This window comes from Diospyros lotus, chromosome 2, assembly GCF_014633365.1.
Source record: "Diospyros lotus cultivar Yz01 chromosome 2, ASM1463336v1, whole genome shotgun sequence".
In the NCBI taxonomy this organism is placed as follows: domain Eukaryota; kingdom Viridiplantae; phylum Streptophyta; class Magnoliopsida; order Ericales; family Ebenaceae; genus Diospyros; species Diospyros lotus.
In genome coordinates, this window is record NC_068339.1 from 41,435,473 (window position 1) to 41,459,767 (window position 24,295).

Sequence of the window (24,295 nt, forward strand, 5' to 3'; positions counted from 1 at the left end):
CCTTTTGAATCGAACCGAAGAGGATGACAACATTGTTGAAGGCTGCTCTTCTTGCGGTACCTGCTGATTCTACTCATCTAAGGAGAAATTAGATGGGTAGTGACTCTAAAACTGATGGGATAATTCCAAAGACGGTAGATCAAGACCTATATCACCACAAGAGATATCCTTCCCTTTACTGTCAGTACTAAGGAAAAAGGATTGAGTTTCAATGAAGGTGACACCTTTGGACACATAGAATTTCCTAGAAGCTGGGTGATAGCATTTGTAGCCTTTTTGAGTGGGTGAGTAACCAAGAAACATGCATTTGAGAGTTTGAAGATCCAACTTATCCCTATCATGTGTTTGGACACATGGACAAAAGCAACACATACAAAGACTCTTAAAGGAAGAGGAGTATGAAAACCAACTTCTAGAAAATGTGAAGTCAAACATTGAACCGGACTTTGATTTAGAAGAGTAAAAGGAACACAATTAATCAAGTAGGCAATTGTTAACACTACTTCCCCCCAAAAATTCTTAGGAATAGAATGATGAAGCAGAAGGGCTCTAGTGACATTAAGTAAATGTCTCATTTTCCTTTCTGCCACTCCATTCTATTGTGGAGTCTCTACACATGATGACTGATGACTCATGAATAATTCCTTCTTGTTGGAAAAAATGATGCAAGTGGTGATTAAAGTAATCTCTTGCATTATCAGTCTGGAATTGTTTAATCTTGGATCCAAATTGGTTGATATCATCTTATAGAATATAGGCAAAATAGAGCTGATAGTTGCCTTGTCTTTTAAGAGGTATACCCAAGTCATTCTTGTATAATCATCAATAAAAGTAATAAACCACCTAGCCCTAGAACAATTAGGGATTCTAGATGGTCCCCACACATCTGAATGGAATGGAGGAGATTTTATTACTAACATGATAAGATACTCTATGGTGTTTAGAAAACTCACACACATCATAATGAAGACTAGATATATCAAGATGTTTAAACAAAGCTGGAAACATGGATTGCATTAAACTAATGGAAGGATGCCCTAAATGACAATGCTGAAGCCAAAAATTAGTAACAGATGTAGGCTGATATGCAGAATGAAATGAGAAGGCCATGATAGGTTTCTCCCTCTTAATGATGGAACTAGTTGTCTTCGAGTAGTACAACCCATTCCATTCCTCAGCCACACCAATCTTCTTCCCTGTATCCAGTGCCTAAAATTCACATTTGTTAGGTGAAAAAACATGGCAGTTTAGGTCTTTGGTACGTTGGCAGATAGATATCAAGTTGTTAGAAAGATTAGGCCCATGAAGAACATGGTGAATGGATAATGAGGAATTGAGGTTCACATGACCATGGCTAGCTATAGGACTTGCATCTCCATCAGCTATTGTTATCTTCTTGGGACTACTCATCGGTATATTAGAATCAAAGACATTCAAATCAAAGGTCGGTGGCTTCTGAGTCTAGAATCCATAAATGATTCCTAATAGTATGTGAGGCTTTAATAGATTTAGAATTCAAACAAATACCTGACTGGGCCATGGAACAATTGCCATTTTGAATTATGCCTGGATTTTTTTGCAAAAAGAAAAAGTACGCCATAAACTCTCTTGATTTTGCACTCTAGGGTTAAACTCAAACCTGCCTGGCTGTGGCTTGAATTGAGCACCATCCCTCTTATTAATCACCATTGCAGATCCTTCAGAGGTTACTTCATTTAGCATAGCTATCCGACTATATTCTCACTTTGAACAATAGAGAAAACCTCATTGAGAGAAGGAAGTTTTTCTCTACCTAAGATCTGCACCCTCACTTGATCAAAATCAGCATTTAAACCTGTCAAGAATTCCACTACTCTCTCTTTCAAATATGGCAGTTATAGTGGCTGCATCTTCACTCCATTTCATCTTTATATCTTGGTAATGATCCAACTCTAGCCAATATCCATTCATTTTATTGTAGTACTCAGTAACAGTTAAAGATCCCTGCCTTGTACTACTTATTTTCACCCTTTTGTCAAAAATTACAGATGCATCTTGCATCTTAGAGTAAGTATGCCTTGCAGTGTCCCAAATCTCCTTAGCAGTAGATAGGCACATACAATTTCTACTTACCTCGGGTTGCATTGAGTTCCAAAGCCAAGACATAATCATCGAACCCTCAACTTCCCATGCAGAAAAACCAGAATCTTTGGCATCTGGACTTGGCTCAATTAGGTGAGCCATCTTCCCACGTCCCTTCAAAAAAGTCCGCACAAGTTGTGCCCACTGCAAATAATTCCTCCCATCAAGCCTATAGGACTGATGTATTCCTGGTAGGTCACTGGTGGGAGTACTCCCTATTGGCATATTGGAGTATCGGTCTCAGAAATTCTTGACATGGTAAGACTAGGAAAGAACAAAGGCTGGTAGTGTAAGGATGACTTCCAAAATTGCTGTGGCTTTGACAGGCACACAACACTGAAAAATCGATGGAAGGAACAAGCTGTGACAGAGGAGAAACAAAGTCACAGCCCTTAAAGATCAACGGAAAAAAAAATCGTAGTGGTGGGAAACACAACACTGAAGGCCTCGGAAAGGAGAAGTGCAATGAAGGTACTTTAGGGTTTTAGAATGAACAAGAGGACGACTCTGATACCATGTAGAAAAATAGCCTCTTGTTGCTTATTTCCTTAATTATTCTTGAATGACAATCCACAAAATATATACACAACAAATCCTAAGAATTCTCCTAGATTTAGTTCCTAGTTTTTAGAATTACATTCCTACTTTGTAGGACTAGATTACAATAAAATAAAATACAAACAAACATAACAAAAAGATAAAAGATAAATCTAAGGTAAGGTAAGCAGATAATTCAAAGAAGATAAATCAATACACACACACACACACGACACAAACTTCACAGCACGGCACAACAACAGTAGCAGCGGTAGGAATTTTATCAGTATGGATTCTTTTGTTTTTGTTTTGTTTGTTTTAATTTTGTAATACAAATTGTTACAGGTAAATCTGTGTAGGCAGTTACATGAAATTTTATGTGTGTGTTAATGGAGAAACAGAATAATTGGTTAATGATTCTATGAATACTAATAAATGTTTGGATGTTTTTTGTTTTATTTTTGTAATACAAATAGTTACATACAATTTTGCAAAGACAGTTTTGGGTGATTATTATTTTTGTGTGTGTTGATGGAGAAACTAAGTGATTGGTTAATGAATTAAAGGGTGCGTTGGGAAAACAAAATCTTGATAAAGCTTTAGTGGTTGGTAAATAAAATAGATAGTTTAGGAGTATTTTGGGAATAAAGGGAACTTTATACAGGTTCAAAATTAGGTAATACGAAATCTTATGTTTGCTTGTATAATAGAATAGATATAAAAATACTATTAAATTTAAATATATGCATATATATAAAATGACAAAAAATTCATTCATTATTTACCGTCAAGGTACAAGTATAAATCTTTTCAATAATCCTTGCTATGTTAATTAATATGAACCAATTTTAGCTTGTGCTTTGAGCATTTATTTTTTGAAGTTTTAGTCCTTTTTTTAATATGGGCATCCTCGGCTCATAAGGCTCCTCGCTTTGCAAGGGTCGAGAGAGAGTCATTTTTGTATGCAACTTTATCCTTGTTTTGCAAAAAACTTGAACTTGTGACCTTTTAGTCCTAAAGGGGCAACCTTACTGTTAGTACTAAAGTTGCTCTCTTCTTTTTCAAATATGCTGGATAAATTTTTATATTTTTAACAATAAAAGATTAAGTTTAAAAGATTTGTTGTATGTAAAGAGATTATATGTATAAATATTTAGAGAGAGAGAGAGAGAGTTCAAACAATTTTTGACTCAGAGGAACCAAAAATTTAATTGACCTATTATAAATCTTATTTTAAAATAATTAAAAATAAAAAATTCATTAATATCTAGTGACAGGGCAGTACAACCAATTTTTTTTTTTTTTTATCATTTTTATTTTTTGGTTATCCTAAAAATTACAAAAACATACTCATTTTTGTGCCATAATGTATTGGCTGGTCCACTGTGATATTAGTAACTATGGTATATTGTGCAAAACCATATTCCAAAATTTCCCACACTTCATAAGTTGCTATTTGATATCTTTTTGTCAGTAACTAAGTATATAGAAAGAGCTGTTTTAAGGCAGTGAAAACTGTGCAAAAGTATTGTAGGAAACCGAAGGTCCCAAAAATCCAGGTACAAGGAATAGATCATCTTCTAGGAGGACAGACAAAAGGGATGCCCCCCTCAACCAAAAGAATAGGCAAAAGTCAATGTCTTTAAGAAAAAAATTTGAACTCTTTAAACCATGAAAAGTTAGATTCCTTTCTTGTTGTTGTTGCCTATATACAACAATGAATTTATTTGACTAGAAACATCGTCATCAAGCCGCTTAAATCTGCAAAAATAAGAAAACAATTAGAGGGCACGGGGAGGTCTCCGTGCAAACACTCCAATGCTTAAGTCAGACACTGAAGATGATGAAGACTGTATTGAAATAAGTATCAGAGACGTTCTTTTTCAGGATTGAGTGCTTGCTATTTATAGAGGAATATGGAGTAATCTTAATTAATCCGAGATTAGAATTATTGTAGATAACGTTTATCTTGACTTTTCTTAATTTTATTAAAATTAAGATTTTTACAGATAATATTTTATCCTAATTTTTCCTAATTTGGCTGAGATTAGAATTATTATGGATGATGCCTATCCCAATATTCTGAAATCCTTTTAGAATTAGAATTCTTTATGAATAATTGCTTGTTCTTTTCTCGGAATATGTGAAGGGATTTTTGAATGTTAGAGTTATCTAGTTTGCATGTTTGTGTGGGACCCCGTGTATGGAAAATTTACGCCTTTTAGTCCAAAAGGATTATTTTGGACTTTTGAACTTTATTGTCTTTTAATGGGCTTTTGCCTATAACACAACACTTGCCAAATAAATCATAAAACACACAATGACAGTCAGCATTCTGATTTTTGGTAATTAGCAAACACTCTGCTCATAGGAACACTGTGTCGGCCATAGAAGCAGGCATAACCTAATGAACACCCAAGATCAGAAACTCAATCCCAAGCAGCATGAGCTGTTAGATGGTGAAAAAGAAAACCAAAGAAAATTTTAAAAATACTATAATTTTAAAAAATATTAACAAAATACTGAAGTTTCCAAACTAATGAAAACTACTGCATTTCTTCCGCCATGAATCCACACTGGAAGTGGGGCCAGTGTGGAAATTTTAACCGGACATCTTCGCTCCTTATAGGAGGGAGTCCCACATAGCCTTGCACAAGGCTGCATGAAACTCCCTCCTCACAGGAGCGAGTTTCACTTGCACTGCCTTGCACTTGATGCTGTGGAACTTGCTCTCCCAAGAGTGAGTTTGTTCAGTTAAAATTTCCACGCTGGCCCCACTTACAGCGTGGACTGCTATGGTGAAAGAAATATAGTATTTTGTTAATTAGTTTGGAAATTGTAATAGTATGTTAATTTTTTTTTTTTAAATTGCATTATTTTTAAAATTTTCTCTAGAAAACCATGCCTGACCATTAGCCCTAATTCTATAACACCAACCAGGTGCCCAGTGCCCACACTTCCACTAGTTACCAATAGTGAGAATGCCAAGGTAGTTGACCAGATAAATAAAATAACTATAAGCTGAGCATTGGATTTCCAAATTGCTTTTAAAGGAAAGTTAGACATCTTTTTGTCACAAAGGACTTCATTAAACTCAAAAAAGAACAAGGAAAAGCCCCCTCTTATATGGGCTGCCATAACAAGCTATCCAAAATAATGTTGTGTGCAAATGACAAACAGAGCGAAATCATGAAGCAAGCCACAGAGAGCTGATATAAAGTTTATTTTAGTAATTGTAAGGTTGTTCTTTTGTGACTAAAAGATTAAGGGTTCAAGTAGTGGAAACAACCTCTTTGCAAAATGCATGCACACACACACATTGATAAGGTTACATACAAAAATGACTCACTAAGTGGGGAGCCTACATTAGGGACATCCTTTAAGCAACAGAATGCTGAATAAATCAATTTGGTATCCTGAAAATTGTGCGTGAATTTGGATTTGGAGGCCAAACTACTTCTAATGGAGAAGGGAGAAGAGCTCAAGTCAGATTACTTCTTATTTTCCACCAGATAATAAGGTTAGAGGATAGCTCACATAAAGGGCTTGTGCCCATGTCAACTCTCTAACTACAATCTAACTCTGCTATCTGAAAGTAAAGAAAGATCGCTACGGGGCAAGCAGCGTAGTTCAAAAATTTTGAACTTTACCCCGATCTCGGCGATTGGATCAACGTCGAAATCAAATCATTCACATACAAATAAATAAATCTAACATTTAGATTATCGAGTCGTTCGAGGATTTGAGTCATCCAAGCGTCCGGCCTCTAACTCGTGATACGCGGCACGCGTCCGTTGGCAAGGAGAGCGGAATAGGAGTGCTAGCTCCTTCTCCTTTTTGCGGCTTGTGTATGAACGGAAAAGAACGCCCACGTTTCAAATCGATGCCAAAAAGAAACAAGGAAGAGTTAACAGCAATAAGTGTTTCAATTCTTGAAAAACTACACCAAAACTCTCTTCTATTTTGGACAACCCATAAAGGGATATTTATAGAGAAATATCCTAAGGTTTCTCAAACCTTAATGGATTGGGCTAGTCCATTAATTCTAATTCAATTAGAATCTTAAGTGGGCTTATCCCAGTCCAACTAGAAATATAATTAAGTGGCCCAAATCCAATTATAGGTTTAAATAAAATATTGTGGCCCAAATCTAATTCGAGTCTAAATATATTTTATTTAATATTTAGCCCAAATCTAATTTGGTCCAAATATAATATTTAATATTTGGCCCAAATCCAATTTAGTCCAAATATTAACTTAAGCCCAAATATATTTTATTTCCTATTTGTCACTCCAACAAATAGAAAATTATTAAATTAGAAACTCTTTCCTAATTTAATCAATTTCCATTTTAGGAAACTCTTTCCATTATGACGATTCCTCGTCATATCGACATCATTACGTCTATTTGTTCTTTTTCCGTGAAAACCTACGACGGCACAACTTCTTGCTGAAGTGTCCCACTTAACTATACGTCTATTTTCCTGGTTTAAGCCAGGGACGTGCCTGTTGCGTATGACTCATTAGACTTTCGAATATATTGGCAATGTGTCGGTACGAACACATAAGACAAGATTGACCTCTAGTAAAGCATCATGCCTACCCAATTATTCAGAAGGATTAATAATCTGCAAATAACATTTCACGAGCATGGTTACCGTGTAATTCAATCCTCTCGTCAATGTATCCTATGTGATCTCAAGTATGGCGATGTGTTGCTTGATAACGATCACATGAGTTTTCTTCGGTCTTCCGGATATCTTCACTTAATAGAAAGTGAATCAATAACTCCTTATTGATCTCTTTCACCATGACCATGGATTTAAAGTGAATATCCATCGAAGGCGCCTTAGATACATCATCCTCTATCAAGGGATAGACGAGTCCCATCTTAGCCATGCACCCATCTCCATAAGCCTCACGATATACCTAACGATCGCCCACGTGCAGCCTTTGTCCAGGCCCATCGAAACGATGTCAAAGCATTGGTCTTCTTATGAGATGACCATGACAACCTCAGGTCCAAGGATTAGTTACACCCATCTCGTATGAGAATTCCATCAACATATAACCAAAATGGATTCTTATGGTGAGTCATGTCCAGTGACACATTCTCCAACATTGGTCACCTATGTACTTGTCTAGACATCTCCATGCCTATGGGTGTGAGACCCCCATTGCTATCACATAGCAAAAACATAGCACATACAAGTCTTACTGCAATTGTCAATGTCCATTCTTGACATTGCTACGACTTAGGACGTTTAATGATGTCTAGAAACTGTGATGCATCATCTCAAATCTTTATAAATTAATCACAGTATACATCATATGGACTTCTATCCAGTTTCATCCGGTCATTACAATAATAACAAGAAACTAATAGAATGACTTCTTGTGAATTTGAATAACTCCTTATTCAAATAATAAACATGATTACAATTGTCAGTGTACAACATGCCCAATCTGATTGGGTCTAGAACACCTACACTAACACTATCACCCCTGTTAACGGATTGAGTCCATGGGCAATTAGCTAGATGAGAAGCTAACTCCTTCAAAGACCTCCTTCCTTGTCTCCCTATGTTGAAAGCTAGGGCTCGTTAGAGAGAATTTTTGTATCTCTTGCACACACAGTATGCTGGAAAAAATATTATTCTTATTACCTTGTAATCAACTACAATAGAGTATTTATAACATAACCTTATAGACTCTTAATAGGAAACAAATTGCAAATCTCCTAATCAAAATAGGAAAAGACCTAACAAAATTAAGAAATAAGAAAGTGACTCAAAATAGGAAAAGACCTAAAGTTTTCCCTTCTATTTGGATTAGCTATCTTATGAAAGACTTTTTATTTATGTCATATTACTTAAAAGAAACCTACCTGGACTTGTGACTTACCTCTTCAGCAATCAGAAGCCTACTGACCTCTCCTTTTAGACCTTCTCTATGGATAAGTTCTTTATCAGAGGCCCTGGAAGCGCTTCTTGTCTTCAGATTTAATCTCCTTAAAAGTCTGGTTAATTCTTAATCTCACATTGCCAACCACCTCTCTATACCAATGCTTAATATCCTTTTCAATAGCTTCATATTTTTTACAAGAGGAAAACTAGGAGAGCCAATTACATCATAACTAAAGTACCACCTTCTCACAAGATCCACAAACCCGTCCTCAATCACATGTTCTCAAATCCAAAGGCTGGTGAATCATGATTAAACTGCGAACCCCTCATGTGTGGCTACTCTTTTGTTCATAAGCAGGCCAAACATGTACAGAGTAATTTTAACTTGGGGGTAGGCTTCAAAGTTCAAGTACAGATTTATTACTTTAGAACAATCACCAACTCATCAAAACTTAAGAGATATGAGTTGTGTCCTTAATGATGTATAATGGATATTAACTCAAGGTGTTATTGCCAAATTTGTTTTCACGGTGTTCTCCCCTAGCTTGATATTATTAATACTACTCTATTTGAATATGTGTTTGGATGTTCAACAGAATCATAGGTGGTAATCTCCTTCTTAGATGTAGAGGTACCGAGGAGGATGAATTTCATCAGGAATGAGAGCAAAATTCTGAAGCAATGTTATTTTATCAAACCTTAAAAACAGCCATGTAATACTGCTTTTTCTTTTCTTTTACTTGTCCAAAAAAAAAATCATTGATTAACAGCAAATATAGCCGTGTTAAGTTCTGGGAACTCACTTCAACTATTTTATGAAACACAGTTATAGAGTTAAATTATTATTGAGCGTGCTAATCATTAGTTCAAACCTACTTTGTGTTTGTTTCCATGTTTGCCATCAGGAAAGTGTCTCCTGACCAACCAAATTATGAAATTTGTATGAATGCATTTTACCTTTGCCCAAAAAGCACTTCTCTATATTGGACTTTATTTGACCTGTTGATTTGCTGTCTTCTTCCAAGTATCTCTAAATTTGTGCAAACTTCACTGACACTTCACTGTGCAGGGATTAGGAGAAACATTTGGTAGAGTGACAATTGAAGCAATGGCATTTGGTCTACCGGTATAAGAACCAACTCAGATTTTCCTATTTATGTTGTCATAGCATTTGCGTGATATTGATCTTCATGTTTCTCTTCTAGTTTGGTCAACATGACCCAAAAGAGTCACTGTTATTCTTTTAACTTTAGGGCCTCACATTGGCCTGCCTGTATTGTGATTGGTATGAAACACTACAAAATGGGGATGGACGGGATTTTAGAGAGAATCGAAGTCAGTTTTGGGTTGGTGACCAGGGTTTGAACTTTGACCTATCTTCCCCAACCTTGCACTGGTAAATGGAACCCATCCAAAATACCTCAAAAGCGTTTGAATCCCACCTCAGTTACTTGTCCAAGTCCTTGTAAAAACCAAGCACATGGATTGATCTAGTTGAACCCAATGTGTTTGCCCACATTTACTTTAGCTTCATGTACTGAATTTGCCATATCTGCTGGGATATGTGCATTTTTTGCTTAGTTTTGAACATTTATCAAGGTAAATTATTAATTAATGTAAACCTCATAGCATACATCCTGATTAGTATATTTGTCTGTGTCTTCTCTGCATTGTATCTTGCTTAGGATTTTGGGATGGAGTGATGCAACTTCTCACATAATACTTACATAAAAGATGGCAAGGGAGAGTCGCATTATACCAAACTGTCCTCTCAATTGACTATTAAGAAATATTTGTTATCCCGAGTTAAAGATTGTGGATATTGGCACGGCAGCACTGGAGAAGAGGATCCATATAGCCAAACTGAAATAGTTGTTGTTGCCCAGAAAATGCCCAAGAGGGGGTGAATTGGGCTTTTAAATTTTTAAGAAAACTTTAACAGATTTTATAGAAAATATTTTTAGTAAGAGTTTAATCTTTTTAATGTGATTGCAAGATGAATAAAGTAAACAAGATCAAACAAAGGTCAACCACAACACAAGAAGTTTTTGTAGAGGTTCGGCTTACTAAAGCCTATGTTCTCTCTCCTCAAGCCAAAGCTTGAAGGTTCCACTAAGTATCAAGGAAATTTTCCTAACCTTTGTTATAAGCTAGAAAACCTAATACAAATTCCCATGTACAACAAGTATAAACTTGAGACAAGTAAATAGACCCTCACTTAAGTGAGATACAAATTACACACAAAGTGTAATACAATTCTGACTTACAACCCTTTTGTGACTACAAAGATGGAGGAGCACCAGCCAAGTTGTACACCACACTTGAATGCTAGAGAGCTTCTTAAACACCTTCTTCTTTTCAGCAACTTTAGAGCAATAAGTGAGTTTTAATGCTGGCGGTTGGGGCCGTAAGTACTTAAAGAACAGAAAAATCAGTCATTGGATGCAACATCTCCCTCAGTCAATTTTGATTTTGAAATCAACTCCATGATGTATCAGACTGCAAATAGGAGTCCTTTGTCTTTTTTACTTCAACTTTTCAGGTATCAGAAATTAGCTCAAAAAGGGTTAGTCAACAAATAGCTATTCTGCTGTAATTAATGATCCAACATATATAAAGTAGGTGCAAATCTGTAGGTGGATGTTTCCAATACTAACATGTAGATTCAAGTCAAGCATTAGACAAAAGAGAATACTGCAGGATATAAGAAGATGTAGATTTGCATAATTTTCTGATTGGTTATTGTTGGCAGTTGGATTTTATCAATTGATTTATTTCATTAATGTTTTATTAGTTGATTTATTTCATTAATGTTTGAGTTGTTGTAATCTAGTAGGGGTCCTAATTTATAGAAGAGTAATCAACTCCTATGCAATAGGAGAATTGTTAGGAGATTAAATAGTCTTAGAATTCTTCAAGGATTAGGAGTGTGTGTTATAAGTAAGATTGTATTCATTAGTTTTGGGATATGAAAAAGATTAATTCTTGTTTCTTCACATGGTATCAGAGCCAGTTGTTTAGGGTTCTACAGCCTTCATTGCTGCTATCCTCAGTAGTGCCTCTAGGGTTTGTATTTCCCCCTCTAGCCTTCATCGCCAACACTCTCCAACTGGGTTCTTCAGCTGCCCAGCCATAAGCCGCCTCGCCCCTGTCTTCCCTTCTCCACTACCGCCGTGGCTGGACCTACCTCCTATGAGCAGATCGACCGCCGCGAGCCGCCCAGTGCTGTCGTGTCTCCTGCCGCCTTCTTCTCCTCTTTCTGTTTCTGCTGCAGTCGTGCTGTTCCTTTCGCTGCCACCAGATCGGAAGCAGCAACTGCTGCCTCCAGCCCCCCCTATCTTCAGCCTTGATCGCTGCTCCCTTGTTCATCCACTCGGCCTTAATTGCCATCCCTATCTTCAGCCTTGATCGCTGCAAGTTGTCTCTAGCAAAGGAATGGCAGAAAACTCAGATTCCAGCAGGAACACTGGAGAAGTAGCCATTGAAAATTATGTAACAAGTGTTAGTTCGAGAGCTAGTATCGGTTTTGGGGCAGGAGTAAGTGAGCTTCTTGGAATGCTACTACCCTATAGATTGGATGGTAAAAACTACCTCCAATGGGCGCAGCTGGTTCAAACTTTCCTCAAAGGTCGAGGAAAACTCAGCCATCTTACTTCTCTTCCTTCGGCAACAACTGATCCCAATTTCTAGGTATGGGATATAGAGGATTCTCTTATTTTGTCGTGGCTATAGAATGCCATGCAACTTGATGTAAGTAGGAATTATATGTTTCTAAGTACTGCTAGGGAAATCTGGGAAGTAGCTAAGCAAACCTACTCTAAAGTGCAAGATGCATCGGTTCTATATGAAGTTAAAATTAAGATAAGTAGTACTAAACAAGGGGGGATGACTGTTACGGAGTACTACAATAGCATGAATGGCTTGTGGTTAGAATTGGATCAATACCAAAAAATTAAGATGGTGTGTAGTGCTGATGCTGCAACCCTTAATAAGATCATGGAATGGGATAGAATTGTTGAATTTTTGGCTGGCCTTAACTCGGTTTTTGATCAAGTAAGGATGCAGATTCTTGGTCGAGAGAAATTGCCCTCACTCAATGAGGTATTTGCAATGGTAAGAAGTGAGTAAAATAGGCGGGTAATGATGCTACAGGGGGCATTCACTGATGGATCAGCTTTAGTATCAAACAAAGGAGAAGGATCAAGACAGAGGGGTAGAAAATCAGGGGCACAAGGGCGGCCTAACAACATAGAGGGACTTTGGTGTGCATATTGCAAGAAACCTCGGCATACCCGAGATAATTGCTTCAAGCTCCACGGAAAGGAAGCTATCCTAAGCACAATGGGAGGATTCCCAAGCACAGCTACTCGGCCTAGCACTCAATCCTATCTATCACAAAAGGGACAAGAAGAGGATGGAACTATGGAAAAGCTGGAGGAAAATTTTTCAGATCTCACTCTTCTCAACAATACAAACTGAAATCCTTTTTGAAGACCATACGAGATGATGGCACCTGCTCCTTGGCTCATCGAGACCCTTCCAGTAAGCCCTCAAGTAAGTTTGCTTATTTTGTAATTTTTCCAGCATCAAACACTGATAGGAATGATACTTGGATCTTGGATTCCGGAGCTACAGACCATATGGCACCTAACTCCCATGTGTTTACTACCTATCAACCCCTTAAGACCACGAAACAAATCTGCATTGCTAATGGAAAAACAGTCCCTATAATCGGGCGTGGCAGTGTTTATCTAAGCCCAAACATAACCCTTAACCATGTTCTTCATGTGCCCTAATTATCAGCCAACCCCCTCTCTATTTCTCAACTCACAAGAAACCTACACTGCCATGCTGTTTTTTCTATTAATGTGTGTGAGTTTCAGGCAATGAAAACTGGGAGGAGGATTGGGGCTACTAGGGAAACAAATGGGTTATATTGCTTGACAAGGAAAGCAGCAAAGAACCAGCAACCAGTGGCTTGCTCCTCTCAAATTACAGCCAACTATCACCAAATATGGCTACATCACTACCGGTTGGGTCACCCACCATTTTCTTTATTAAAATTTATGTTTCCTACTTTATTTCTTTCTTTAGATCCTAGTACTCTTCATTGTGATGTATGTGTTATATCCAAACAACATCGTGTGTCTTACCCAATTAGCAATAAACTCAATTCTATTCCATTTGCATTAATTCATTTTGATGTACGGGGTCCTTGCAAAATTCCTACCTATTCTGGGGCACGTTGGTTTATTTCATTTATCGATGATTGTACTCGGATGACATGAGTTTTTTTGCTAAAAGACAAAGTAGCCATTCAAATAGTCTTACCAAGCTTCTGTAAAATGATAACGACTCAATTTGGAACTCCCATAAAGAAATTTTGAACTGACAATGCTCGAGATTATTTTAACTCTTATATGAACCACTTTTTCCTACAAGAAGGGATTGTCCATGAATCTTCCTGTGTGAATACTCCATAACAAAATGGAGTAGCTGAAAGGAAGATGAGACATCTCCTTAATGTAGCTCGAGCATTGCTTCACCATCATACCGTTCCTAAAATCTTTTGGGGGGAGGCTATCCTTACAACCACATTTCTTATTAACCACATGCCTACCAAAGTTCTAAACCAACAAAGTCCTCTCTCTTGCCTCACTACTCATTTACCTGACTCTAATTTCCACACCACTCCTCTTCTTCTTCGAGTATTTGGGTGTGTTTCCTTCGTTCATATTTCCAAATCCTCTCGGGATAAGCTTGATCCAAGAGCTGTGAAGTGGGCCTTTCTTGGGTATTCCCCCACACAAAAATGATATAAATGCTATCATCCTTCCACTCGTAAGCTTTATGTCTCTAAGGATGTCACATTTGTTGAGACTACTCCATTCTTTGGCTTTACCCAAGCTGGTCACCAGGGGGAGACTTCCTATTGTCGCTCGAGTGACATCTTCTTTCCTCTACTATCTTCCCAGTCCACTCTTCAGCTTAATGCTGATCCTCATTCGGTCTCCAATCAACCTAGTCATGCCTTTAATCCTGACACTACAGCCAGTCCATCTCCTCAGCAGCCTTAACCATGGTGATTAGGCCAAATTTAATGAGCAAGAAGCCTGCCAGCAGCTGCAAGGAAAATACAGGGGGTCTCCCTATGTATATAAACGAAAACAACCAAACCTAGAAGACCAGCAAGCTCCAAACTCCTCTCCCATTCAATTTCGAGATCACATGCAAACAATACCTCCAGCCTCTATCGGCCAAATCCTTGATGATATCGACCTTCCCATAGCTCTTAGGAAGGGAGTTAGAAGCTGCACCACCCAACACCCACCCAATGGCCAATTACCTATCCTATCATCGCCTCTCCCAAAACCATAAAAGCTTCCTAACATCTCTAGACTCAATTATCATTCCAAAATCAGTAACTGAGGCTCTGAAAAATCAGAATTGGAAGCATGTTATGCTTGAGGAAATGAGGGCTTTAAAAAGGAACTATACATGGGATATTGTGGACAGACCTAAGGAAGTTAATCCAATGGGATGTAGATGGGTTTTTAATATCAAGTATAAGGCCGATGGGACACTTGAGAGGTATAAGGCAAGGCTGGTAGCTAAAGGCTATATCCAATCATATGGGATTGACTACCTAGAGACATTTGCACTAGTGACAAAGATGACCACAGTTTGTATTCTCTTGTCATTGGCAGCCTCATTTGGGTGGAATCTACAACAACTAGATGTTAAAAATGCGTTTCTCCATGGAGATTTAGAAGATGAAGTGTTTATGGATTTACCACCAGGATTTCATGAGGGACTCAGTGGGAAGGTATGTCGGCTAAATAAGGCCTTATATGGGCTCAAACAATCTCCTAGGGGTTGGTTTGGGCAGTTATCTAAAGCCATGCATACTATCGGTTATAGTCAAAGCAAGGGGGACCATACCTTATTCATCAAACACTCAACAGAAGGAAAGGTTACTATGCTACTGGTATATGTGGATGACATGATAGTAATTGGCAATGATGAAGGAGAACAGGAGAACAGGCAAAGCTTAAAGAAAGGTTGGCTAAGGAATTTGAAATCAAAGACCTGGGTGTGCTCAAGTATTTTTGGGAATTGAAGTAGCTTATTCTAAGGCAGGTATTTTCTCTCTCAAAGGAAATATGTGCTTGATTTATTGACTAAAACAGGATTGATTGGAGGAAAAGGGACAAAAATTCCTATTGAACCTAACTGCAAGCTATGGAACAACCTTACTAGCAAGTCTATAGACAAAGAAAGGTATCAGCGACTAGTTGGAAGATTGATATATCTCTCTCATACAAAATCAGATATTGTCTTTCTTGTCAGTTTGGTAAGTCAATTCATGCACAGCCCAACTGAGGAGCATATGCTAGTGGTTAGAAAAATCTTGTGTGATCTCAAGGCTACTCTAGGTAAAGGGATCCTATTTAAAGCAGGAAATAAATTGAACATTCAAGGTTTTTCAGATGCAAATTATTATGACTGATAGAAGATCTACAAGTGGCTACTGTGTATTCTTAGGAGGGAATCTGGTGTCCTGGAGAAGCAAGAAGCAAAGTGTTGTGGCAAGATCAAGTGCAAAGGTAGAATTTAGGGCTATGGCCCTTGCTTTATGTGAAATTCTATGGCTACGAATTGTTCTTGATGATCTAAGAATTTTAGTCCAAGACACAATTAAGTTGTAGTGTGATAACCAGTCAGCAATTAGTATAGCACATAATCCAGTCCAACATGACCGAACTAAGCTTGTTGAGATAGACAGACACTTCATAAAAGAGATGTTGAAAGCTGGACTCATTCACCTGCCATATGTTCCATCAGAGGAACAAGTTGCTGATATATTGATAAAAGGGTTGCCAGTAAAAAAATTTGAAGATCTAGTAAGCAAGTTAGAAATGCGGGACATCCATTCTCCAGCTTGAGGGGGAGTATTGGCAGTTGGATTTTATCAATTGATTTATTTCATTAATATTTTATTAGTTGATTTATTTCATTAATGTTTGAGTTGTTGTAATCTAGTAGAGGTCCTAATTTATAAGAGAGTAATCAACTCCTATACAATAGGAGAATTGTTAGGAGATTGAATAGTCTTAGAATTCTTCAAGGATTAGGAGTGTGTGTTATAAGTAAGATTGTATTCATTAGTTTTGGGATATGAAAAAGATTAATTCTTGTTTCTTCACAGTTATACATTAAATAGTATTTGGAAGCCCAAAGAGAAACATTAGAAAGGAAAGACGATAGTTTTGAAGGCTTAAACGTAGTCTTTTAGAAAAAACAATAAGAGGTTGACTGTCATAACATATTTTTGTGCAAGGCATTAATGATAAGGGAAAAAAAACTACAGATTTGTCTTTTGTCAAAACAGGAAAAATGTTAAGAAAAAATCTTTAAAATGGCTAAAACATTGAAGGTTAAAAGAAGAAGAAAATAGCCAAAAGAATGGAAGAAGGAAAACTTTGGAGATGATAGCATTTGGTCAACCAAATCACATATTGGTCGACTAAACAACCTTCTTGGATAAGCCAAAAAAACCATTTTGGATGATTTTAGTCAACTATCATATGGCATTTGGTCGGCTAGACAGACTTTGATAAGCCTTACTTAGGCTACTGGAAGACTTTGGTTGACCAGACACTAGCCTTTGGTCGATTAAATTTTGGTATCAGAAAAGATGAATAGCTTACTATCCAATATTGATTGACTAATCTTTCACATTGGTCAACCAAACCAGTTCCTAAAACCTTCTAGAGTGGTTCAAAACATTTTGGACTTATTTAGTCAACTAAAGTTGACATTTTAGCATTTTGTTGAGATTTGGTTGACCTAACAGAAATAGTTGGTCAACCAAACTTCAGTTGGATTTAAATCTCTTATTCAAACACAAGCCTGCTATCTAGAGTTCGGTTGACCAAAAGGACACATTTGGACGGCCATCCTAGCAATTAACAACATTTAGATGGCTTGATAAATTTTAATGAATTTAACTAGAGATAAATTTTGGCATAAAAATATTTTGTTATCATCAAAAGCATATAGATTGTACCCTTTGAGGTTAACAGTTGTGAAAAGGCTTAATTGAGTTAGACATGCTGTCTATTTACAATACCATGTAAATGGATATTTGGGGAATTAATATGTTGAATTTGTAAGTGTAGTATCATTTTCTTTTCATGAGAGGCTTTGATCATTAATGTTTGGATCCAATGTTCCCTCAATCAATTCTGTGGCTGCTCATGTTTGGGGCAGTTTGGCTCCTCCAAAGCTGGAGTTGTTTGTGTGGCTGGTCATTTGGGGGAAAATTAACACCAAAGATAATCTGGGTAGGAAAGGGATTCTGCAAGGGGTGTGTTTTGCGACTCTGTTTCAGAGTCTGTGGACCACCTCTTCATACACTGTGAGACAGTCCTGTGCTTGTGGCAGCAGATTTTTAGGTGGTGGGGTTATGAGTGGGTCTGTCCAATCTCGGGTGGGGGTCTATTTGATCAGTGGGATTTTTTGGCTCGGGGTAAAGTGCAGAGGAAGATATGGAAGTCTCTTTTGTATGCGGCGCTATGGACAGTGTGGCTGGAGTGGAAAGGTTAATCTTCAAGGATCAGGGGGACTGGTGCGGTTGATAACTTTAACTTGGTGCTAGCCAGGTTAAGGGCTTGGGTTAAGGCGGTGGAGCCATCTTTCCCTTACTCAATGGACCAGGTCATCATGTCTGCTTCAACTCTTGGCCGATAAGTTCCTTTCTCTCTTCTAGGCTGGTTCGTTAAGAAGTCAGATTGGGCTGTTCAGGCTTCCCTAATGGCCGATAAGTTCCTTTCTCTCTTCTAGGCTGGTTGGTTAAGAAGTCAGATTGGGCTGTTCAGGCTTCCCTAATGGCTGGTGTTTGGGGGGGGGGTGTCGCAGTTAGTTTTTATGGTTTTCTGTTTCTCTGGTTCGTTGGTGGGTGGGGCTGGTGTTTTTTCTAAGGATTCCTGTATTGCTCTTTTGGTTTCATTAATATCATATCTGTCCTCACTTCAACAAAAAAAAAAAATGTAGAATCATTTTCCTTTTAAGTATGGTACTCACTCGTCTAGCTTCATGAATTGAACAATCCAAAAGTGTGTTTTAACTTTGGTGTGGCTTCAACCAGAAGGGTGCCACCAAACATTCAATGAGTTCTTTCTCCGGTCGTTAGAATTAGAGACCTACAGTATCCTCATGTATTTTTGTAAGATCTGTTTATACCACTTTTATCTCGACCAAATCATCTTTTCAAGAGCATTAACACTCCATAGATCGCATAGTTGGAGTGGGAGCTCAAAGAGAGCAAACCATCTGATGAAGCCTAAAATTACTCCAAATTTATGTGCAGGTCCTTGGAACGGATGCTGGTGGCACAAAAGAAATCGTTGAGCATAACTTCACAGGTCTCCTCCACCCAGTCGGGCACCCAGGAGCTCAAATTCTTTCCAAGAATCTCCGGTTCCTGCTTAAAAATCCTTTAGCAAGACGGGAAATGGGGATTAGGGGAAGAGAAAAGGTCAAAAGGATGTACTTGAAACGCCACCTGTACAAGAAATTTGCGGAGGTTCTATACAGATGCATGAGAATCAAGATCAAGTAAACATTTTTATTTCATTCTTTTATTGACATTTGAACTTGTCAGGTTGCCGTTGAGGTTATGCGAATGCACCCATTTTATTTTTATTATGGATTAGCAAGTTATACTTTTGTTACCACTCAGTTGTGTGAGATGGTATCTGTATTAGGCTTTCTTGCTAGCCATTTTCATTTCTGAACATCGAAAGTATCATCAAAGCTTACAGGGCAAAGAAAACCGACGCCTTGTTTAAACCATTTTATGTTCTCAGTTATCCACATAAAATTTAAGTGATGGCAAGCTAAACGTACGTTGGCCATTTGAATACATATAGAGATAATTACAAATAGATGTATTTAAAATTAGACATAATATCATTTTTATTGAGAGTAAAAATGACAATGTAACAGATAAAATTAAGTCTTTATTTAGTAATTTAAGTTTTTAGACAGAATAGTGGTTAACTATTCAATATTTTTCATTAAATTTCTTTATCATTTGAGTTGAGAGAAACCTGTTGACTCGCATTTGACCATATAGGGCTCTACCGATGGTTTAGATTCTTTCTCACCAACTCTCGAATGAAATTTGAGACTTGCAAGTTACTGTTTTATAAATTATTTTTAAGTTTCTAAAGTCACTTTTTAATTTGTAACCTCTGTGTTATGGATAAAAGTTTATTAAAAGATAAAAAAGTTTGAAAGTCTAAAATAATATTTTTCTCATACTCTTAAGTTTTCACACAAACGTGAAAACTAGATAATTCTGATATTTATTTTTTTTTTTTGAATATTTTAAGAAAAGAACAATCAATTGTCCATAAATAATTTTAATTTTAAAAGGAATTTGCAATATTGGGATAGATACCATCCATAAGAATTCTAATCTTAATGGGTTTCAAAATGTCACAATCTTAATTTCTTCTGGATTAGGAAAAATTAGGGTAAATTTTATCTATAAGAACTCTAATTCTAATTAATAAGATCAGAAAAATCCAAAATAATCATTATTTACAATAATTTTAATTTTAAATTAATTAAAATTATTTTATATCTCTCTATAAATAAGTTGACATTTATTCTTAAAAATGTACGTCTTTAATATTGATTTTAATATAATCGTCATTATCTTTAGTATTTGACTTAAGCATCAAAGTATTTATACAGAAATCTTCCTGCACCATCTAACTATTTTTGTTTGCTCAGTGGTTTGACAACAATACTTTCACTCAAACAAATTTATTATTATATCTAAGCAACAATAAATGCAAAAAACTATTACAACTTTTCCTCGTAAATAATTTTCTAGTATGCTAAAGTGTCCAAGAGATAAGTAGGTTTTGTTTTGTCCGGTAACAATAGTAAATTTGTCCTTTTTTTTAACATCTTAGGCATTTGAATTGTGAAAATATTTTTTTTAAAAAAATAATAAGAATGTTCTTTTGTATACAAAGATAACAGATGCCCTTTATTCTATACAAAATTTTAAATGGTAAATCATTACCCACAACTAATAATATGATTAATTTTATGTTAGTAGCAGCAACTAGCAAGCAACCCAACCCGTGAACATCCAGGCCATCTGGCCATCTCCAGAATGCAATTAAGGCTAAGGTAGATCTGATCATATCAGGAATTGGACACAAGTGCAGTAATTAAACCAATAAGAAGATGTTAATTAATTACATGCACTGAAATGAGCAATATTCTGAAAGAAATGGGAAGCATAATAAGACAACAGTTGACAGAAGGTCGAAACTCATCCATTGGAATCAACCAGAACCAAACAGCTCACAGATTAATCTCCCAATACTGATCAGCTTCAATATATATGTTAATATTAATTAATGTCCCTGCTTGGTGTTTGGCTAAAGATCAAGAAAGCACGTGAACAAGTCAAAGGCTAATTTGGTCACAACAAGTTTGGTTAAACCCTAATTTGGTTACGGCTTTAATTATGTTTTCTTGTTTTAAAACCATACAAACTAAATAGAATGCATTATTGGACGAAGAGTTTTTGAAATCTTTTTGCAGGATGCATGGATCTCGAAATACCCCAGTTTGTAGAAATAGTAAATAGGTGTTTTAATTGATTCTAAATGCAAAAATAAAACTATACAAAAAGGGTATTTTAGTGCACGAGACTGTCACTTGTTCAATTCTTTTTTCTGTTTTTTTCTCTGATCCACTTTGCTTAATATAAATGCAGTAAATTTTTCCTTTCCAAATTATATAACATGTATATATCTACCTAGCTAGTCCATGTGAATATATATCATAGGGTAACTGCATGCTTTTGAGAGAGAGAGAGAGAGAGAGAGAGAGAGAGATGAGGGGGGCAATGGTGATTATTATTGTTGCGGTAGTGGTGGTGCTGGCTCTGAGGAGGGTTGGTGGTGGAGTGGCTAGCAGTGGCAATGGTGCCTCTTTCAAGGAATGCTACGCCAAATGCTTCATATTTTGCATCATTGAACCTCCCCCCTCGGCTATTGATTGTTCTCTCGCCTGCCTTAGGGATTGCATCATCCCTCCCAATGCTCCGCAAGCCACACCCACTCCTATGAATATTGAAACCCATCGCTTCTGCAAGCTTGGTTGTGCAGCTTCCTTGTGCACCACCATCAGCACCAAGCAAAATCCAAGTCTCTCTCTCTCTCTCTCTCTCTCTCTCATTTGATTGCATATTTATTGTTAATTATATTTGCATGTTTATTACGTTGTTGTTGTTGTTATATGTGTTAACCAGTTCTCTCTCTCTCTGCATTTGGTTCTGTAAGGTGGAGAAAAAGTGGGCAGCTGTGTGGGATCCTGCTCTGAAATGTGCAGCACCAATTACTACTACTCATCTCCTTGAAAGGCTCATTGCTATTTGGAGTGTTTTTATTTCATTTTTATTTTGAATCATTGTTATTTGGAGTTATTACTCCTTTCTCATCATCATCATCATCTAGTGTTGGAATTTTGAAGTGAATTCTTCCATTTCATCAATGTGAAGCCTATTATTATATAATGCTATGTTCCTTCATTAATTAAACTAGCAAAAATATGCTCGATTTCTGTGGACTCAAATAGTAGGTAAAGATAGGGAGCTGATATATTACCCGACACAGGTTAGTAGGGGTGGTGTGTGGGCCCCTATCAATCCCCATGAAACCCACACCCTCTCTCTCAAATTGCTTGCATCGATCAATTATTATATTGTTTGACGTGAATAACATAAGAAATTTAGGTAAAGATATACTAATTAAATTAAAAATTTCAATTATGTGCCCTAAACACATTCAATTAATACAATTTACCTAATAGCTTCAATAGAGTTTCATATGGGATGATATGACATGATATTTTTAATAATCATAATTATAGAGTTTCATGTGGGATGTTGTCACATGATATGTTATTTAACAATTGTATATTAGTAAAAAAAAGAAAATCCCTACTAAAGTTTGATAAATTACTTACATAAGAAAATAAAAATTAAAAAAAACAAATCTTAACAGTAATGACACAATTTCTTTGTTTTAATTAAAAGATTATGAATTCAAGTTGAGAAAATAATCTCTTTCCAATCTTATTAATAAAATAGCCTTGGACACTAAGTGTCTAGCTTAATTAAGTTAAGTGGTTTGATTAAATCAAATTTACTGTAACACGCTTTATTATAACAAGAACTTAGTTATCAAGTAAAAAAGGGACCATTATGTCCCTTCTCAAGGATTTTTCATTTGAGGAGAGGGTGTTTTAACCAAACCATTCCCCCATGTGACCTTTTTTTCCTTAAAAATAGATTTAATTCAAATTAAAGAAGTAATTTCACTAAAATATAATGGTTATTTATATTCAATCTTTTAAATTTATTATCCCATTGGCAACTAATTCAAGAAGAAGAGTAAATAGTCAAGTTTTGAAGTGTACACAAAGGAGAAAGAATGGTAGTCTCCACCATTCTTAAAAATATTCAAGTATGAGCAGTGGCGAGCCACGTTTTGGCCAGCTGGGGCTTGGCCCCAGCTAGCTTTTTATTTTTTTCAATTTTTTATATATATTAGTATGAATAATTATAATTTTTATAATTGGTCAGACTAAAATTAGCCCTTGGCCCGGACTAAAATTATTCCTTAGCTCTGCCACTGAGTATGAGAGAAAAGAATAGAAAAGAGAGAAAACTTAGCCAAGAGAAGAAGACTCGGAAACCAAGAAACTTAGGGGTAAAATAAGTTTTCTTCAAGCACATTAAGGTATATGAGTAAATATTGCATTATTTAACATGATAATTTGACTTTGTAAATATTATTTTGAATACCTAGTAAAAAAAGTATTGAAAATGATTATACATATACTTTTTAGGCAATTTTTTAAAAGTACTTATATTATGTAAATGTTTTAATCTATTTGAAGTGTGTTGAAATTGCAATGCTTGATATATCAATCTGTAACTCACCCCAAATGTATTTTAAGAGTAGATCTTTCGATGTCAGAGAATATTGTTAAAAGAATAAATATAACTTTTGAATACGAATCCATGAATGAACATTTTAATTAGTTTTGTAAGTTTATATTCGTGTGAGTTTTTATTAAATTACAGAAATTTTATTTTGGTGGGAGTTTGTATAAAACAGAGGTTTCATTTTAGTGGGAGTAGAAAAATTATGAATTTTTATGTAGAAATATTTAACTATTGAAAGGTTCATATGTAAAGTAACTTTATTATAAATGTTTGGAATGAAAAATTAACTTATGTTTATATTTTAGTAATAAGGGAGTTTTTAATGTATGATTATGTCGTTAGGAAAAGTCTTGAGAGCCAGAAAACTTATCGATCGGGTTACTGAATGGGGGCAAAAAAACGAAATTGCCCCTTGCCCACTTTGTAAATTTGCAAAGTGTCCTACTACCCTACTCTCTTATCTCCCCTCCCATGGCTGCTGTCTCGCCGCCGCGCTTCGCTGCTCTTGGTGAGGCAAGGTGGCGATGGCAAGCAAGGCGACGGAGGTGAGGCAAGGGCAATGACGGGTGGCGACGAGACGAAGGCCATGGGAGGGGAAAGGAGAGAGCAAGGCAGTGACCCATTTTGCAAATTTATAAAGTGGGCAGGGGCGATTTCATCTTTTTACTTTCATTCTATAAGCCTC

The 24,295-nt window shown here is 36.5% G+C and overlaps 1 protein-coding gene across 2 annotated transcripts in view; it reads left to right on the plus strand.

Annotated features, from left to right (window-relative positions):
* Nucleotides 1-19,421, plus strand: part of LOC127794531 (uncharacterized) — a 31,883-nt gene extending 12,462 nt beyond the window's left edge. The window contains exons 5-6 of one of the 2 annotated variants that reach the window (XM_052325704.1): nt 9,634-9,690; nt 18,937-19,421. In XM_052325704.1, coding sequence (XP_052181664.1) covers nt 9,634-9,690; nt 18,937-19,188 — 309 coding nt within the window. In that variant the 3' untranslated portion in view covers nt 19,189-19,421. The remainder of the gene's footprint in view (nt 1-9,633; nt 9,691-18,936) is intronic. The other variant, XM_052325705.1, reaches the window with a different exon arrangement.
* The last annotated feature ends 4,874 nt before the right edge of the window (nt 19,422-24,295 follow it).